General features: G+C 37.0%; 2 protein-coding genes across 3 annotated transcripts in view; one reads left to right on the forward strand and one right to left on the reverse strand.

The window, feature by feature from the left end:
* Positions 1–4,046: 4,046 nt before the first annotated feature.
* Positions 4,047–10,458, reverse strand: zgc:77880 (zf-DHHC domain-containing protein). The gene is made up of 9 exons (XM_062445136.1): positions 10,334–10,458; positions 8,696–8,784; positions 8,538–8,611; positions 6,395–6,507; positions 6,196–6,257; positions 5,628–5,748; positions 5,475–5,547; positions 4,736–4,910; positions 4,047–4,642 (listed from the first exon to the last, which is right to left on the reverse strand). The coding sequence occupies exons 1-9, from the start codon at positions 10,456–10,458 to the stop codon at positions 4,551–4,553; spliced, it is 924 nt and encodes a 307-aa protein (XP_062301120.1). The 3' UTR covers positions 4,047–4,550.
* Positions 10,459–11,100: 642 nt separating this feature from the next.
* Positions 11,101–16,240, forward strand: part of stk26 (serine/threonine protein kinase 26) — a 35,726-nt gene continuing 30,586 nt past the window's right edge. For both annotated transcript variants that reach the window (XM_062444766.1, XM_062444767.1), the window contains exon 1: positions 11,101–11,441. In XM_062444766.1, the coding sequence (XP_062300750.1) occupies positions 11,421–11,441 (21 nt within the window). In that variant the 5' untranslated portion in view covers positions 11,101–11,420. The remainder of the gene's footprint in view (positions 11,442–16,240) is intronic.

Consider the following 16,240-nt stretch of genomic DNA (forward strand, 5'->3'; position numbering starts at 1 on the left):
TCTTAAGTCTTTATCCAAATAAGTGTATTTGAGAAATACACTTAATAAGTGTATTTGAGAAATACACTTATTTACAGTCTTGGCGTGAGTTAAACAAAAAGATTGATACTCATGGAAAGTACAAAGTGTGCAGCCATCAGCCACTTATCAAAACATAAAGGCTAAAAACAGGGGAAACCAGCTAGCTCTGTCTAAAAGTAACGAAATCCACCTACTAGCACCTCTAAAGCTCACTAATTAACAGGTGTTGTTTGTTTAATTTGTGCAAAAGTCTAAAAATGTCACTTAACCGTTTGGTGTTAGAGGTTATATGATGGATTATTTCTTGGCCAGGACCAACAATTTACAGTCTTTAGTTGACTGTAAACTGGTTCCCCTGTTTCCAATCGCTACGCTTAGCTAACCAGCTGCTGGTTCTAGCTTCATAATGTATTTACTAAACAGACATGAGGGTCACACCTCGTCGTCTAACTCTTGGTGGCAAGAAAGCAAATATGTGTATTTCCTTAAACTATTGCTTGAATGCAAAATGGGGGAGACTACCAAGCCACGACGAACAGATGACCGTGATGCCAAACCATCTGAGAATTATACCCGGAAACATTTTAGATTCAACACAAAACATTTGGATAAAGTAAAGGCTGTTTGCTACCCTTTAAAAAACAAAACTGCCTTACTGTAACAGACAACAGATGCAACACGAAAGAAAAGAGCAACTCCAGTTCTACACTGTCTTTTAACGTTATGCTTTGACAGTTGTACATAAAAGCACCATTTCCAAAAACCACCAAGTCATAATACAACAGGCAAAACAAATACACGTTCTGTCGATATACTGTACAAAAAACCCTGTAACACAGCACCACCAGAGCCTGATGTACTAAACTCAAGAGCGAAACACTATCCAAGTTGCTCACAGTGTGAATAGAAGGTTACAAACCCTTTGACAAGGCTGCATGCCTCTCAAAACCACTGCTAACATCTCTCCAAGTATTCAGTTACTTTGTTAAGAGACTTGAGGACGAACCTGATTATAACGTTTAATGTCAAACATGTTTTATAGCGAGTCATCATCAGTAAATATCAGTAATTCGATTTTCTTAAAACATGTGAGTTTAGTAAAAAAAGGCAGATCACCTTACGTGATTTAAGATTATGTCACATGATTTAAGAAAAGAGCTTTTTTCAGAGGAAACCAGTGATATATCCTCGCTCCTAACTGGCAGTTTTTCTTGTTTTTAAGAATGAGGTTCGAAGACCATCATGCTTACTCTGTTGAAGTCATAATATTCCTCATATTCAGCCCAGGTCAGACACAGAAGTCAGAATATCTACAAACACATACATGAACAAACAGTGACGGGTGAAGTTGCCTTTGTGTCTGTGGTTTCTCTGCCACATAAGTTAATGTCTCAGACGAAAAAAAGTATTCACAATATCATCTTTTGAAAGCTGAATTTAATGCTGCAAAAAGATGCAGATAAATTAATATGCTGCTGAATATTTTGAAGATCTTTTCGACTTCATTTAGTACCAATTTACCTTTATCTAAAAACTAGTCTGGTGACTCAGTCTTGACTTAAGGTGTTGCTTTCCCTGTATTGATACAAGCAGAGCTGCAACTAATGGTTATTTTTATGATCGCGTAATATGTCAATTACTTTTCTCAAATAAAAAATGAACGCTATTAAATGTCATAAAGATGTGAGAAATGTCCATTGTGTCACTTAAATTCATTATCAACGATCTCCACCAACACCAGCAACTTGGTTTCAGCACAGGTGGATTTGGTGTCTAAAGCTACACCATGACGCTTTGATGCACCACTATGAATCCAGCTTAATGCTCTGTCAATACTGGTCCGATTGAAGCAAAGCAAAACGTGAGGTAGGGACATCTCTACGGGAGGTCAGGATAGCAAATACTGGCCAACTCCAGACCTCCAGCTTTGACACTGGAGGAAAGAAATGTGTCAGGAAACGCGGGATAAAGATTCTCATATGAGCCTTCGGGACCATTAAGATGTGCTAGCTTCTACTGTTAACTACCACAACATCGAACCCTAAATTTGAGGTAATGTGTAAACAGACAAGATGAAAGTTGGGGTGAAATGAGCTGCAGGTTTAATGTACATTAAACCTCACCTTCATTCAGTTTAATTTCACCAACTTCATAACCGTACACCTAAAACTGCAGGAGCTAAAATGTTTCCTGAGTCGTGACGAAATACGACATTGTTGTTTGACAATGTCTAACGAACTTTTGTGTGGTTTAATACATCAAAGAAAGATTACACTTGATACACAAATCATCAAAAGAGCAGCAGATATGAACCCAGAGAGGCAACTTCACCCTTCACATAAAAATACACAGTTATTGGTAGAGTTAACTCCACTGAATAGTTAGAAACAATAAATAAGTTAAGAATCATCCCTTCACTGAGATACAGCAGAATACTGTACTACTGTGTGTGTGTGTGTGTGTGTGTGTGTGTGCGTGTGTGTGTGTGTGTGTGTGTGTGTGTATGTGTGTGTGTGTGTGTGTGGTTGGGGTGATTTGATGAGGAATGAATGACTTTCATGTCTTTTCCCAGCACCCTCATTTTGTTTTTAGATCTTTAAAATCACACCCTGCTTGAATATAATATGTATACGTGTGTGTGTAGTAATAGTGTAAACCTGTAAGTGTAACACAGTTTAGTTAGTAGCACATCAAACCCTTTTTTTATACTTCAAAATAACCACAGGAATGAGGAGGGGGGGGGAGAAATCACGAAACAAAACACACAAAAAAGGAATCTCTTTGCAGACATTCTCCATTCCTGTTTGCTTCTGAATCCCAAGGCATCCAAATTCCAACATACAGTATCTTATATTGTTAAATCAATTTGGGAATGTTAATTCACAGGATGTTACAGTAGGTAAAGTAGCTAGTTTTTTTGTTTTTTTTTTATAAAAAAGAAAATTTTAGTGAACAGTAAAAATGTAGAAATTTAACTTCATGATGTTTAAAAATGTGTGATTTTGGATATCAAATAGTGTTGCTGTTGTGGTAAAATTGGTCGATTTAATAATAAAAATGAGTTGATAATAGAAAAATACATTGACCTACAGTGGGTTTTTTTGGTGTTTGGTTTAACATTTTGAACCATAATTTAACTCAGTAACAGGAAACAAAACTCATTAGAAATGCATAAATACACTGTTTGACCAAAAGTATGCAGACATTGATGATGTTATTAGTTATTTAGGCTTCTTCACTTAGTTCCAATTATGGAAAAACCATCATATGTGGATTTGTCCACATACTTTTGGCCATGTAGTGTCTGAGATTATTTTTATAGTCAATATTTGCCCTAAAAATAATCAATTATCTCACGAAAATTAAAGCTTGACTTGTTTTTGCTCCTGTGATTTTACTAAGCTTCACAGAAATGTATTTAACTATAATGAACGGGAAAGTATCAGATTTTGGTATCAGCCTTAAAAATAAACACATCAGGGCATTCCTGCTAATTATTTAAAGCTCGACTCGGACGTTAACTGAGATCCTAAGAAGAAAAATACGCAACATAATTTGATTCACTGGTGAAAAAAATACTTCTTCTATCTAATGTAGTTCAGTAACAACTAAAATTTTAGGGCGATGTTTGCTTTCACAGTTCAACAACCGCAAGGCCAGTTTGGATCAGTTTTCATTCAGGGGTTTAAAGGTTTAAAAAACACACATGACGAAACAGGAAGTTGACCCCAGGCCGATGCCCTTTTACCTCCTTTAGACACAGTAACTGAGTGTTTCTTTTAAACAAAATATACTAAGCAAAAATACTGGCAACTCCCTTAAACGCACCACCATAAAAAATACACTGGGGTTAAACTGATATGAGAGTCGATGCCGATGAAATTTGATCATCTAACTGACGGCTTGTTCGTAAATGGCCTGTTTAACATTGAGTTTAAACTAAGGGGCTGCATAAAGGGCCACTACAAGATAAATACCACTTCTTTTTTTTAAACTAATCATGCATGTCAAACATTTATATTTTAAATAGTCAAATTTTAAGTTGGTCAATACATCTGGTACTAGCAGCTTTAGTGTAAAACTGTCCACATCAACCTTGAAACACCCATATCTGTCAAACCCCAGTGTCCACAGGGGGTCGAAACCTCCACGTTTGTCCGAATAAACAAAGAAAGCTGGTAGTTAAACTACAGATTGAGACCATCAGTGCTATTCCCTTATAAAAGGAAATATGTTTTCATGAGTCTAAGGGTCTGAGACTTTTTTTTTTTTTTTAGGTCCTTGGGAGAAAAAACCTCCCACACACTCATTATACAGTTATTCATTCATCCATCTTATACACGCACACACACACATTCATTCATGTTCATTCATTTCCATCTCGGCCTTCATACTCCTTCCTCTTCATCTCTCAGGTCCAAAGATATGACATTATAGTTAGGCAGAAAACTCAATCTCTCTCTCTCTCTCTCTATCACAAATACGCACGAAATCCTTCCTCGCCTCGTCTCGCTCTCACAGGTCAAAGGTCAGACATTGTAGTCGGGCAGGGCGGAGTAGCTGATGCCGCCAACCGACGGAGGGCTGGAGTGGAGAGGAAGAAGCCAGCAAAAGACCGAACCTGGACAGACGGAGAGAAAGAGGGAGGTTAAAATGATTCGTCGATTCAGTTGAGTGAAATTTAAAAAGATGTTAAAGACAAACCCTAACGCACCTCTTCCAAAAACCTCCCGCAGCAGAGCCAGCTTTGGCTTGCGGGTGTGCGTCAGATGGTGAGGTGGTTGCGAGGAAGAGGAAGAAGAGGAGGAGGAGGAAGAACCTTTGTCCTTTATCATCAGCCTGTTCCTCATCTGTTCAATTGGGGTCTCGTCCGTGATTATGGAGACCAACTGGTGAACACAGAGAGAGAAACTTCATTTTTTTAAAAGCCAAATGTACCTTTAAAATTATTGTACACTGTTGTTTATGATCATGTGGTATTATTTCCTCTCTTTCGACATTTCTGCTTCTATTCCAGTTTCAGTTCCTACTTTTCTAAGAAGGCCTTTTAACACACTTCAGTAACCTTGCTGCTTTCAGCTCTGGGTTTTATGTCAGCTTGAAACCATCCAAAGCTTTAAGAAGTTTGATTTTCGAATGTTGATGACAAATGGTGGCAAAAAGCTGAAAAAGGTCTGCTGTTCATGTGTGAAGAACTTTGGATCAACCATGTTGTGTTTAAGGTACTATATAAATAAAGTTGAAGTTATTGTAGCAGCTCAAGTAAGGAGTTAAAACAAATTATGTTTTTAAACGTAGTTAAGTAAAAAAGTACCAATTTTACACATCATCATGTAACCTCGGACGAGAATATCGCTGGTTGAGTTGCATTGTGGGTAATATTGGCACCAGATTTTGACAAGGACGAAGAAGAATTGGAGGAATAAAAGCAGGGTGTTTGTGTTTGTGTGTACCTGATCGTAGAAAATGACCATGACAAACACGCCAAACAACACCGACTCCACCAAGAGGATGATGTAGTGAGCACTGAGAGAGAGAAAGCAATAAAATAATATAACACTTGTTGAATAATTACACAATAAAAACTAAAAAGAGTAAAAACTCACACTATCAGGTGCTTGCTGGGCGTCTCTTCTCCTTCCTTTTCCGCATCGCCGTCTCTCTCGTTCCTTATCCGCCACACCCAGGCTGACACCACCAGCACCATGGAGTACAGACTGGCCATGCCTACCAATGTTAAAGGCCGAAGAATATAAAATACTGCATTTAACACTTTCTGGTTTGTATTTGATATTAACCTAATTCAATTTAGAACAAGAAATATTTAAAGTTGAAGAACTGTAATAATGTCTTTCTTACTAAACTGTAAAGGAAGTTTATTGACTTAGAAATAGTGATCACAGCAATTCAGAAGTCATAATTGCAATGGCTTTTCTGACAACTTCTGCTCTAAATCTGTGCAACATTTCAGATTGGGGTTAATATTAGTCACAGAGGCAGCGGATCACTAGAAAAGCACCTTTTTTTTATCATGATAGCTGATTACTGCATTACTATCACTATGTATATCATTGCGATTTGGTGAAATAGTTAAAGCAGGACTCATAAAGCTAAGAGTAATCATGGTATTAGGGTAGAAGTTAATGTATAATGTGATGTAAAATATTTACTCACCTGTGTAAAAAAGAAACTGGATAAAATACTTCTGGTTTAGCTCTCCTACGCAGTTATTAATCCTTAAAAAACACACAAAAACAGAAATTAAACACTGACAATAATCTTCAGGCAGAGGAGTTGTAGATGATGAAGAGGAGAGGGGCACAAAAAGAGAGAATCAGAGGGAAAGAGACAGAGGCGAGAGGTGAGATCTCACCAGGGACAGTGGTGGTCCATGCGGCGTATACACCTCTGGCAGACGCGGCAGTGATGCGCTCTGGGAGGTCTGTAGGTTTCACAGCGACTGCACACCGTCCAGCCCTCACAGCCCTGCACACAGCAGGTAAGACGACAAGTAAGATGAGAGTAAAATAACTCACCTGAGAGCAATTTAACAACAAATATTGCAACGTCTGACTTCCTGGGTATCATAGAGACTGTGTAGAACATCATCAGACTGTTTTCATACATGCTTTCATGATCCAAGACACAGCTGCTTATCAAATAAACCGTATCCTACATTAAAGGAGCTGCAGCTAAAGTGCATTACACAGCATGAAAGAACTGTATACGGCTCATTAATTGTACTTATAAGAAAACTAAATTGATTGTCTGTACCCTGATGTTGGATGATTTGAGTTTTATGTTGTTCCATCATTTGAAAAACAAGTCTACTCTTTAACTAACACATTTCATTTTGAGGTACTGATTTCAGGCATCTCAAGTACTTTAAATTACAGTTCAATATACAGTATATATTCAGTATACAGTGTATGACTTCTGCTTTGTGAGAATGGGTACAATGGAGGTCAAAACAGAGGCTTCTCAGGCTTAAAATGTGTATGTTTGGTTTTTTTGTTAATGTATGTAGGTTTATATTTTTACTATTTTTCCATAATATGTAATTTTTATCATATATTTTGTGGTGGGTGATGGGGTTAGGAGTGTATGGATCTGTTTAGATTGTGCGTTCTTTGTCATATGAAGGATGAAATTTGAGCTTTCATACATAAATAAGAATAACTTCTTTTTTTTTCTTTTTTTTTTTTTAAAACAAAACAGTTGTGTGCCTTGACCAACAAGTCAGTTGTGCAGACTCATAATATTTGTAGTGAAGACACTGAAGGAATTTAATAAAATCACCACAACTTCGTCATAATTAACATATGAATTCTTGAGTTACAGCCAGTGATGGGATTTTGTGAGGTCACAGTGAACTTTGATGTTTAACCACCAAACTGCAGTCAGTTCATCCTTGAGTCTAAGTGGATGTTTGTGCCAAATTTGAAGATTTGCCTTCAAAGAGTTCCTGAAATATCGTGTTCAGAAGAATGGGACGTACACACGACCTGATCACATAATGCATAAAAACACTGGTCACGGTTCTGTAGATGTGCAGTTTATAACACAAACTGCAAGACCAGGATCATTTAGACACTGCTTCAGTTTCATTCTATTTTACTACATTTTTACATTTCATTTATTTATTTATTATTCAGCTTAATGTAACATTCTAGAATGGAACACATACAATCACAATCAGAATTGTATTCCAGAATAGAACATGTAACATTCCGGAATGGAACATTAACCATTACAATCACATTCTAGAATGGAACATGCAACATTCCAGATTATGCGGCTGTGGCTCAGGAGATAGAGCAGTCGACCACCAATCGAAAGATCGGAGGTTAAGACACTTAATCCCAAATTGCTCCCCATGGTTGCGTCGATGGTGTATTGTATTTAAAATGTGAACTTTTTGAGGAGCGGCGCATTGTTAAACATCAAAAATAGTTAAGTTGAGTGTATTTATACATCATTCCCAACACTGGACACGGGTCTCATACTGTATGCAATCCCCCTTATAAAATCCTCCTTACAGACATCTGTCACTGAGATCATGAGTAGATAATGACAGACCGCACAGCAGACATGAGCACAGCTGCTCAGATGTAAATACAGAGTCACACCGAGATAAATACATAGCTGTTAATAATACAGTTACTATCACAGAGTGGCTGCATTCTCCCTGATACTCCCTCTCTGTTATTAGCCTCTTTCTTTAGCTCTGTACATTATTATTATTGAGTTGGTGAGAAGAAGAAAAAAGGGGGATAGTCAGGATTTTAACATTGAAAAATCAACCAAAACCACAACTCTGACCTTTAGAGCTCCAGTGAATGTAAAACTTTGAGGTCCTATAACCTTTTCTGAATATTTTATCGTTTTTGACATTTTTTAAAACATATTTTGTAATTGTTTTTGGCAATAAACACATGGCTCAGTGGTAAAATTAAGGGCTAGACTTTATGAAATCAGTGAGAATTCCCTGGATTTAAACATTAACTGTGACTCACCCGCTCGTTCATCCGAGACGACTGGGAGCGAAGGTCTGAGAAGTCTATGGCTGTGTCAGGAAGAGGCACCATACCTGGATAATGATAACAACAACAACACATGTAACACACAGGATTAATACATTAAAATGATAAATAATGATTAAAAAGTTACTGACCTGGGTCTGAGAAGACAGCTTTGGAGTGGCAGGCCAGCAGCAGCAGCAGAATCAGGTTGAACACTGATCCATGTAGAGTACACCAAACACTGTCAGAGAGGCACAGAACAAGACTTAATACACAATAAAACATGTTTTTTTAAGTTATAATAAATAAACAGAGTCAGTCTTTACTTTGGGTTATGGTTATGACAATATATTGTACAGTAAAGCCCAACAGATATATCATTCAGCCAATTTTGACCAATCACAGATATGGCCGATTAAGTTATATAGGCAGCTTTTTATGTGTAGTTGATCCTTTACTTTATTAATTCAAGTTTAATATATGCTTGTATTGTTTTATGTTTATTAATCGCTAATCATAATTATTCAATTCCCACTGTAGTTTGTTGTTAAACTGTAAAATATCATGGCCTCCTTTACATATCTAACACGTGTCTGATAACCACATTTGAGGGATCATTGCAAAAAGATCTGTATTTTTGTATATATTTTGTACATATAATAATATCAGCCAATATATTGATAATGGAATTTTTTACTCCCTGATATCGGCATCAGCTCCAAAATGTCAGTATCGGTCAGGCCCTACTGTACACCATGAGACCTTCCTCTGGAAATGATCACTTTTTTTTAGCTCAAAACAGTCATTCTTCACTTACTATGAACTGTTTCTGTATCATATAAATATCACTATAAATATTAATTCATTGGTCAATCAAAACAAAAGAAAATCTCCAACTATTTTGATAATTTAATCATTTTTGAAGTAGGTTTTTCAAGCAAAAACACCCAAGAAGAAGATGTCCCTGTATTATAAATGTGTCCTTTCTCGACTTCATGGTGTCATAGATTGTTATGTATTACATGCATAATATATTATTGATATTATTCATATATTTATTTGCTTTACACATGTGTTGGCACTTGCATATTATATATTGATCAGTGATATTATCACAGATATATAGGTGTCATTCCACTTTATTCCACATCACTTTATTTATGGACTTTAGTGTTTTGAAAAACAATATTAATGACAGAACTATCCAAATAACATTAGACCTGTTAACATAAAACTATTTGAACCTGTAGCATAAGTGTTTGACCCATCTCTAACAGACAGGCTCACAAAATAATTTAATTTGTATAAATTAATTTTTAGGGTAAAAAAATACAATAATAATGTACTTATTTTAAGGGGTGCTGGGATTACATTAAGGGGTGCTTGAGCACCCATACAAAGGGTCTAAAATCGCCCCTGTAATACAGTGTATGTATACATTAAATAAAGATTAAGTCTCTGTGGTGTCAGCTGAGTTTAATCTGTCACAAACAACAGACACCAAACAGCTGACTGAGTGTTTTGGTGCCTCAGCTGGTAAACAAACAAACAACAACAGCACAAACACAGATTATGCTGCACTATATCAATACAAGGCTGATACAATCACAAACACACACACAGGAGATATCTGAGTGCATGTTTCTGTGAGAGAAACACGTTTAATATCGCAGCAGAGGAGGAAACAGCGTCAGGATGCTGTCAGATGAATGGAGACAGCACAGAGCCGCTGCCGCCATGTCGGGCTTTTATTTAATGCTTTAAACGATATAAAAACACAAAGTACAGACCTGTCCGAGTAGGCGGGGATGAGGACATACTGTATGACCACGTAGTCCGCGTAAAACACGCTGAAATAAGTTAGAATAAGACAGATAACGCCGCAGGGGTCCCGCCTGCAGCGTAGAGGAGCCATCTTCTGCCGGGCTCCGCCCCCCCGATCCCACGCTTCCGGGTGACGTCAGATCGAAACCTGACGCTGCCTTCAAGGACCATCAGGAAAAAAATACATTCATCTTTTTTTTTTAAAGGGCCAGTTCACCTAAATACAATTTAAAAAGGATAATCATAATCAGCATAATCTTGCTCTATTTGGTTTATTTATTTATTTTTTTAAATTTAGTTTATGTTATTAGTAGTAGAAGTAGCATTAGCAGCAGCAGTAGTAGTAGTAGTAGTAGTAGTAGTAGTAGTATTAATTGTACCAACAGGAATACTGGTAGTGTCTGAATGATAATAATACACCTGATTGTGATATCTGATTGATATTGCACATATTTTAAAGTGGCATATATTACATACTGATAAATACTGATATAGACTGAAATATACTAATCTGATACTGTACAGTAGTGTCCATTAAAACCTACTTCAGTCACTAAAGAGAAGTGAAGAGTCACTGCTGTGATGAAAGCAGGAGGTGGCAGTATCATCCTCATGCGTAACACTGACACACATGTTGCTCCTCCCTTGAAGTGGGCAGTAACCAGCTCGTCATGCTCCTCGTTTGCTCAACACTTCTTTTCTTTTCTTTTTTTTCTTCTAGTTGCTGCAGACTCTCACAGCAGGACGTGTATGTGTGTGTGTAGTTTGTTCATTTCATTTTTTTTCAGCTGCTGCCTGCAAAACACACAAAACCCCCTTTTTTTCAATCGGATATCTTTCATTTTTACTCCATTTTTACCTTGTTTTTTCCTTTTTTTGGGGAGAAAGTTTCTCCTTTTTTTTTAGTGTTGTTGTTGGTGTTGTTGGTTGTTCTTGTGGGGTGAAGCTCAAAGAGGAATAACAAAAAAGAAAGAAAGCTAGACTCAAGAGAAGAAGAAGAAAAACAGACCAACCTGGAGGAGGAAAAGGGCGTTCATACTTGTTGAAGTAACCATGGAAGTTCCTGGTATGCAGGTAAGCGCAAAGGTGGACGCGCTGTTGGATCTGACGCTTTGTTTGGTGTTTTTTAAGCCTCCATACCTCCAAACTAAACCAGTTTATCAACAGTGGAGGCGGCATTGTGCAACAGCAGGCCCTTTTCTCTATGTTTTAAACTCATTTGCTGCTCTTTATGTGGTGTAAAAACCTCCACAAACACTTCATTCAATGAAACGACGTCAGCTCTCCGCACCCACTTTGAAGAAAAAGTCTGTTTAACGTTGACAAAGCTGCTTCAACATGAGTTACAGTAGTGACTTTAGTGTAGCTGTGTCACTCTGTATTGTGAAATATGACACATTATTATAATATTTTCCAAAAAAAACCCGCCTTCATTGACTTGTATGTGTCCTCCATATTGAGTTAGTAGTGGCATTGTGGTGTTAAAAGCTCTTAATACATCTAAATGATCTATACAGAGACTAAGTGAAGCTTCACATTGAGTTTACACACATCTTATGGTGTTTATAACGCTCATAGCATGTTCCCACAGTCCTCCTATTGGCTCAAATGGGACTTTAGTACTCCATATTGGGTCAATAATGGTGTTTATATTTTTCAGTATGTCCTTTTTTATGGTGTTTGTATCTCAGAGGATGGCATTCTCATATTCCTGTTGACTTATATAATGTGACTTTGGTACTCTGTGTTGAGTTAATAGTTATCTTATGGTGTTTATATCCTTCAAAAATGTCTTTAAGATATTCCCATAGTGACTTTGATGCTCCAAATTGAATTTGTAGAGACCTTATAGAGTCTATCTGTCATGATGTCCCTTTTAATATACATATATTGACTTTTATTAAGGCATTGGCACTCTGTATTGGGTTTATAATGGAGTTAGGTGTTTACATTTCTAATTATGTTACTATAATATTTCTGTGATATGGCTTTGGTACTCTATACTAGTTAATACGGTGTTTATTTCTCTCAGTCTGTCCTTATAAAGTGACTTTGGTGCTTTGAATTGAATTTATACCGACCTTATGGAGTCTATATCTGTCACGGTGTCTCTTTTAATATACATATAATGACTTCTATTGTCATATTGGTTCTCTGTTGAGTTTATTGGAAACCTTGTGTTTGTTTAAATCGTGCTATATAAATAAAGTGGATTGGATTGGATTGGATATTGTGGTCTTAAGTGTTTAAATCTCTCATGATGCCACTATAACGTGACTTTGGTGCTCTAAATTGAATTTATAGTGACCTTATGGAGTCTATATCTGTCATGATGGCCCTTTTTAAATATACATGTAATGACTTCTATCGTGATATCGGTAGTCTTTATTGAGTTTATTGCAGTCTTTGATGTTTAAATCTTGATCATGATGCCACTATAATGTGACTTTGGTGCTCTAAATTGAATTTATAGTGACCTTATGGAGTCTATATCTTTCATGATGTCCCTGTTTAATGTACATATGACTTCTACTGTGATATCGGTACTCTTTATTGGGTTTATTGCGGCCTTTGCTGTTTAAATCTCTCATGATGCCACTATAACGTGACTTTGGTGCTCTAAATTGAATTTATAGTGACCTTAATGGAGTTTACATTTCTCATTATATCCCTTTTATTATACATATGATTACTTCTATTGTCATATTTGTTCTCACAAACAAATTTATAGTGGTCTTTGTGTTTAAATCTGTCCTGATGTCATGTGATGTAACATTGGTGCTCTCAACTGAGTTTAAAATGACCTGTTGGCATTTTGAGGTCCATGGTCACCTGAATATTTACGTAACGGTACATTTCTCTCAGTGACTCATATATCAAACATATGTTAAAGCTCAGTATCCTTATCTGCTTTATGATGTTGGCTTTAATAGGACTATACTCACAAGGACCAAGGTGTCTCTGTGCTTCTGTGAATATATTATGGTAACATACGTCATTTATGGTAGCGAGTAAGGATTATTTTAATTTTTCAGTGAATCATTTGGTCTATAAAACAACCACAGAGTCCAGGATGTCTTAATTTATCCAACAACTAATCCAAAATCTATACATATTTAGTTTATAATCATATAAAACAGAGAAAAGCAGCAAATCCTCACATTGAAGTAGCTGGAATCATAACATTTTAGTGACTTTTGATTAGAAAATGACTCAAACGACTGATTGATTATGAAAATAGTTGCAGTCTGCTATTTGTTCCAGCTCAGTATTGTATCTGTGTTGCTCAGTAGTGGATTTATATTGTTAAATGTCTTTTATTCTATGCCAAGTAGCTGGTTTAACACTGGATTTGTATGAGGAGCTTAAAATCTATTATAGGATTGTAGTTGTTGTGGATTATCGAAGTTAAATCAGTAGATAAACTGTGTTACTGCCACTTGAAAAGGTGTGTACGTTGACTTATAATCCTCCCTTCTGCCTCCTGTTTGTCCGGCTCTCAGGTGTGTCTACCTGTGGGACCTGTCAGCTCGTTTGCTAGCTCTGCCTGCTCTGGTCGTCCCAGGTGGGCGGAGCGGAAGTGGTGTCACGAGCTGTTTTAAGACAACATGCACCTGACACCCAACAGCAGAAGCTGCGGCACAGACGCCGTCAGGAATATGTGTCGTACCTGCCAAGATGATTGATGATGTGTCAGACGGATGTGTTGTGTAACGCGTCGCAGACACAACTTGATTTATTGATTAAGTGACAGAAATATATTGCATTTAGGCGAGCCAGTTTTTTTTAGTTTTAGTTTTAACAATTGTTCATTGAAACATTAGCAAACAATCACTGATAGACAGGTTTTCAGGTGTTGATGCACAATTCAGCCCACCATACAAACTGACTAGAAGAAGTGTTTTAGGAAGGACGAATAGATTGATTGAGAAAAAGAAACCACAGATTAATCAGATGACAACATCTGAAGTGAAAGTGAAAGCTTCTCATGACGAACCCAAAGATAGACGACCCAGGTTAATCTGTTCCTCTCAGCTCTGTGCAGCCTTTTAGCATCTTTCAGCTCTTTGTTGTGGTTTCATGGCCCCAACATTATTGTTTACAGATAACTTTAAATCCCTACTATACCTGCTCAGCACCAAACAGCAAACAGACACAGTTAGCTGTAGACTAACTGGTGAACATAGTGGAGAATTTAGCAGCTAAAGACCCAGATATTTCTCTCAGGAGCTGGTGGAGAACAAAAATAGAGCTAAAAGAGAGTGAATATTGGACTTATATTAACCTTGTGGATGAATAATGTCAACTGCAAGTATTTACTGCTTCTTTTTGGTCTCATTTTATAGTAACTTTGCATTTTAAAAGAGATTTAATGGCATCACTTTGAGCTTTTTACCTAACAATTACTCAGCGAATCAAGAAAATATTCATCAGGTTTATTGATAAAAATGAATGTTAGTTGCTGCTCTTTAAATTCTGTGCACTGACTAGTCAATCTAATGTTCTCACACTCTGTTAGTGGATAAAATATTAATTGCAGCCTCAGTGTTGTTGCCTTTTAATAATTACCCCTTTGCTTTTTTCAAGTTACCGTCCAGTTACATAACAGCTGTGTGGTTCATTTAGTATTCATTGTGCATTAGACAGAAAAGCTCTGTGGACTCCAGGACGTCACAGTTACACATGTACCTTTGGACCTCTGAACCACTGGGGACGCCTCAGTTTTTCCTTCCTGCTATCAATGGATGTGCTGTTGTGAAATCCCCAACACTTAGAAAATGTTTCCTAAAGCTCAACCAACTACCAGACAGCTCATGTTTTTTTGTTTTTGTGTGGGTTATAGCAGCATGAACTTCACACTGTGGACGCTTCATACTTGTTTTCACACCCTGTTAGGAAGAAGAGAGAAAAAAAAATTTACATAAAGCAGATAATTAAACTTCCAAGTATTTTCCGGAATGGGCCTGTTTTTACGTAAGTTGGACAGCTGACTCCATTATTTTACAATGCTTTTACAGTCTGTTTAGAATAATAAGATAATTGTTCAGCTGTAACATTTGCTGCCTGGGGCAAATGTCTTTTGTATCAACTCTTTCAGGGATTCTCAGAGCGTATTATAGCAGAGGCGGCCGGCCTAGCTTGAAATACAGACAACTTTCACTTGTGTCAGAACAATTCACAACACTTAAGTATTTAGCGTTGGTATTGTTTAGCTTTTAAATTGTCCCCTTGTGACTAATTTGTTCACAAGAGAGCAGCGTGTCTAACGGAGGTGTGTTGACGCCCAGAAGCATCCTGAACACAACAAAATAAGAAGAAAATACACATAAAAACACCACTGGACACTAAATATGGAGGTTTTTGAACTGTGAATCATGCAAATATCTTCCAGTAGAGCCCCAGATTATAAATGTAGAGCTGGACAGATCTTCAGAAAGTAGATATCACTAACCTTTGACAGAGAGAAACACTCAAAGCCAGTATCCACATTTCTGGAGCTGTGCAGTAACTTTTAGTAGCAAAGCGAGGTTTATTTGTGCAGCACGTTTCAACAACAAGGCAATTCAAAGGGCTTTGCATAAAGCATAAAATGTATCAAGACAGGATGTAAAAGCAACACATGGCACTATAAAAAAAAAGACATTTAAATAGACTTTAAAGTGTTAAATTGGTAATAAAATCAAGCTCAAATCAAATAAAACAGATGAAACAGGAGAATAAGAAGTTACAGTGCAGTGTAAGATATTAGCCCCAAAATTTGGATTTAATAAAAAAGCTTCAGTCTTCTAGTTGTGTCTTTATTTTACATTCTTGACACAAACATTTGAGCCTTGAACTTTTAATGCCTTCAAGGAGAGACTGCCTAAAAGTAT

The sequence above is a fragment of the Scomber scombrus genome, chromosome 23 (assembly GCF_963691925.1).
Source record: "Scomber scombrus chromosome 23, fScoSco1.1, whole genome shotgun sequence".
In the NCBI taxonomy this organism is placed as follows: domain Eukaryota; kingdom Metazoa; phylum Chordata; class Actinopteri; order Scombriformes; family Scombridae; genus Scomber; species Scomber scombrus.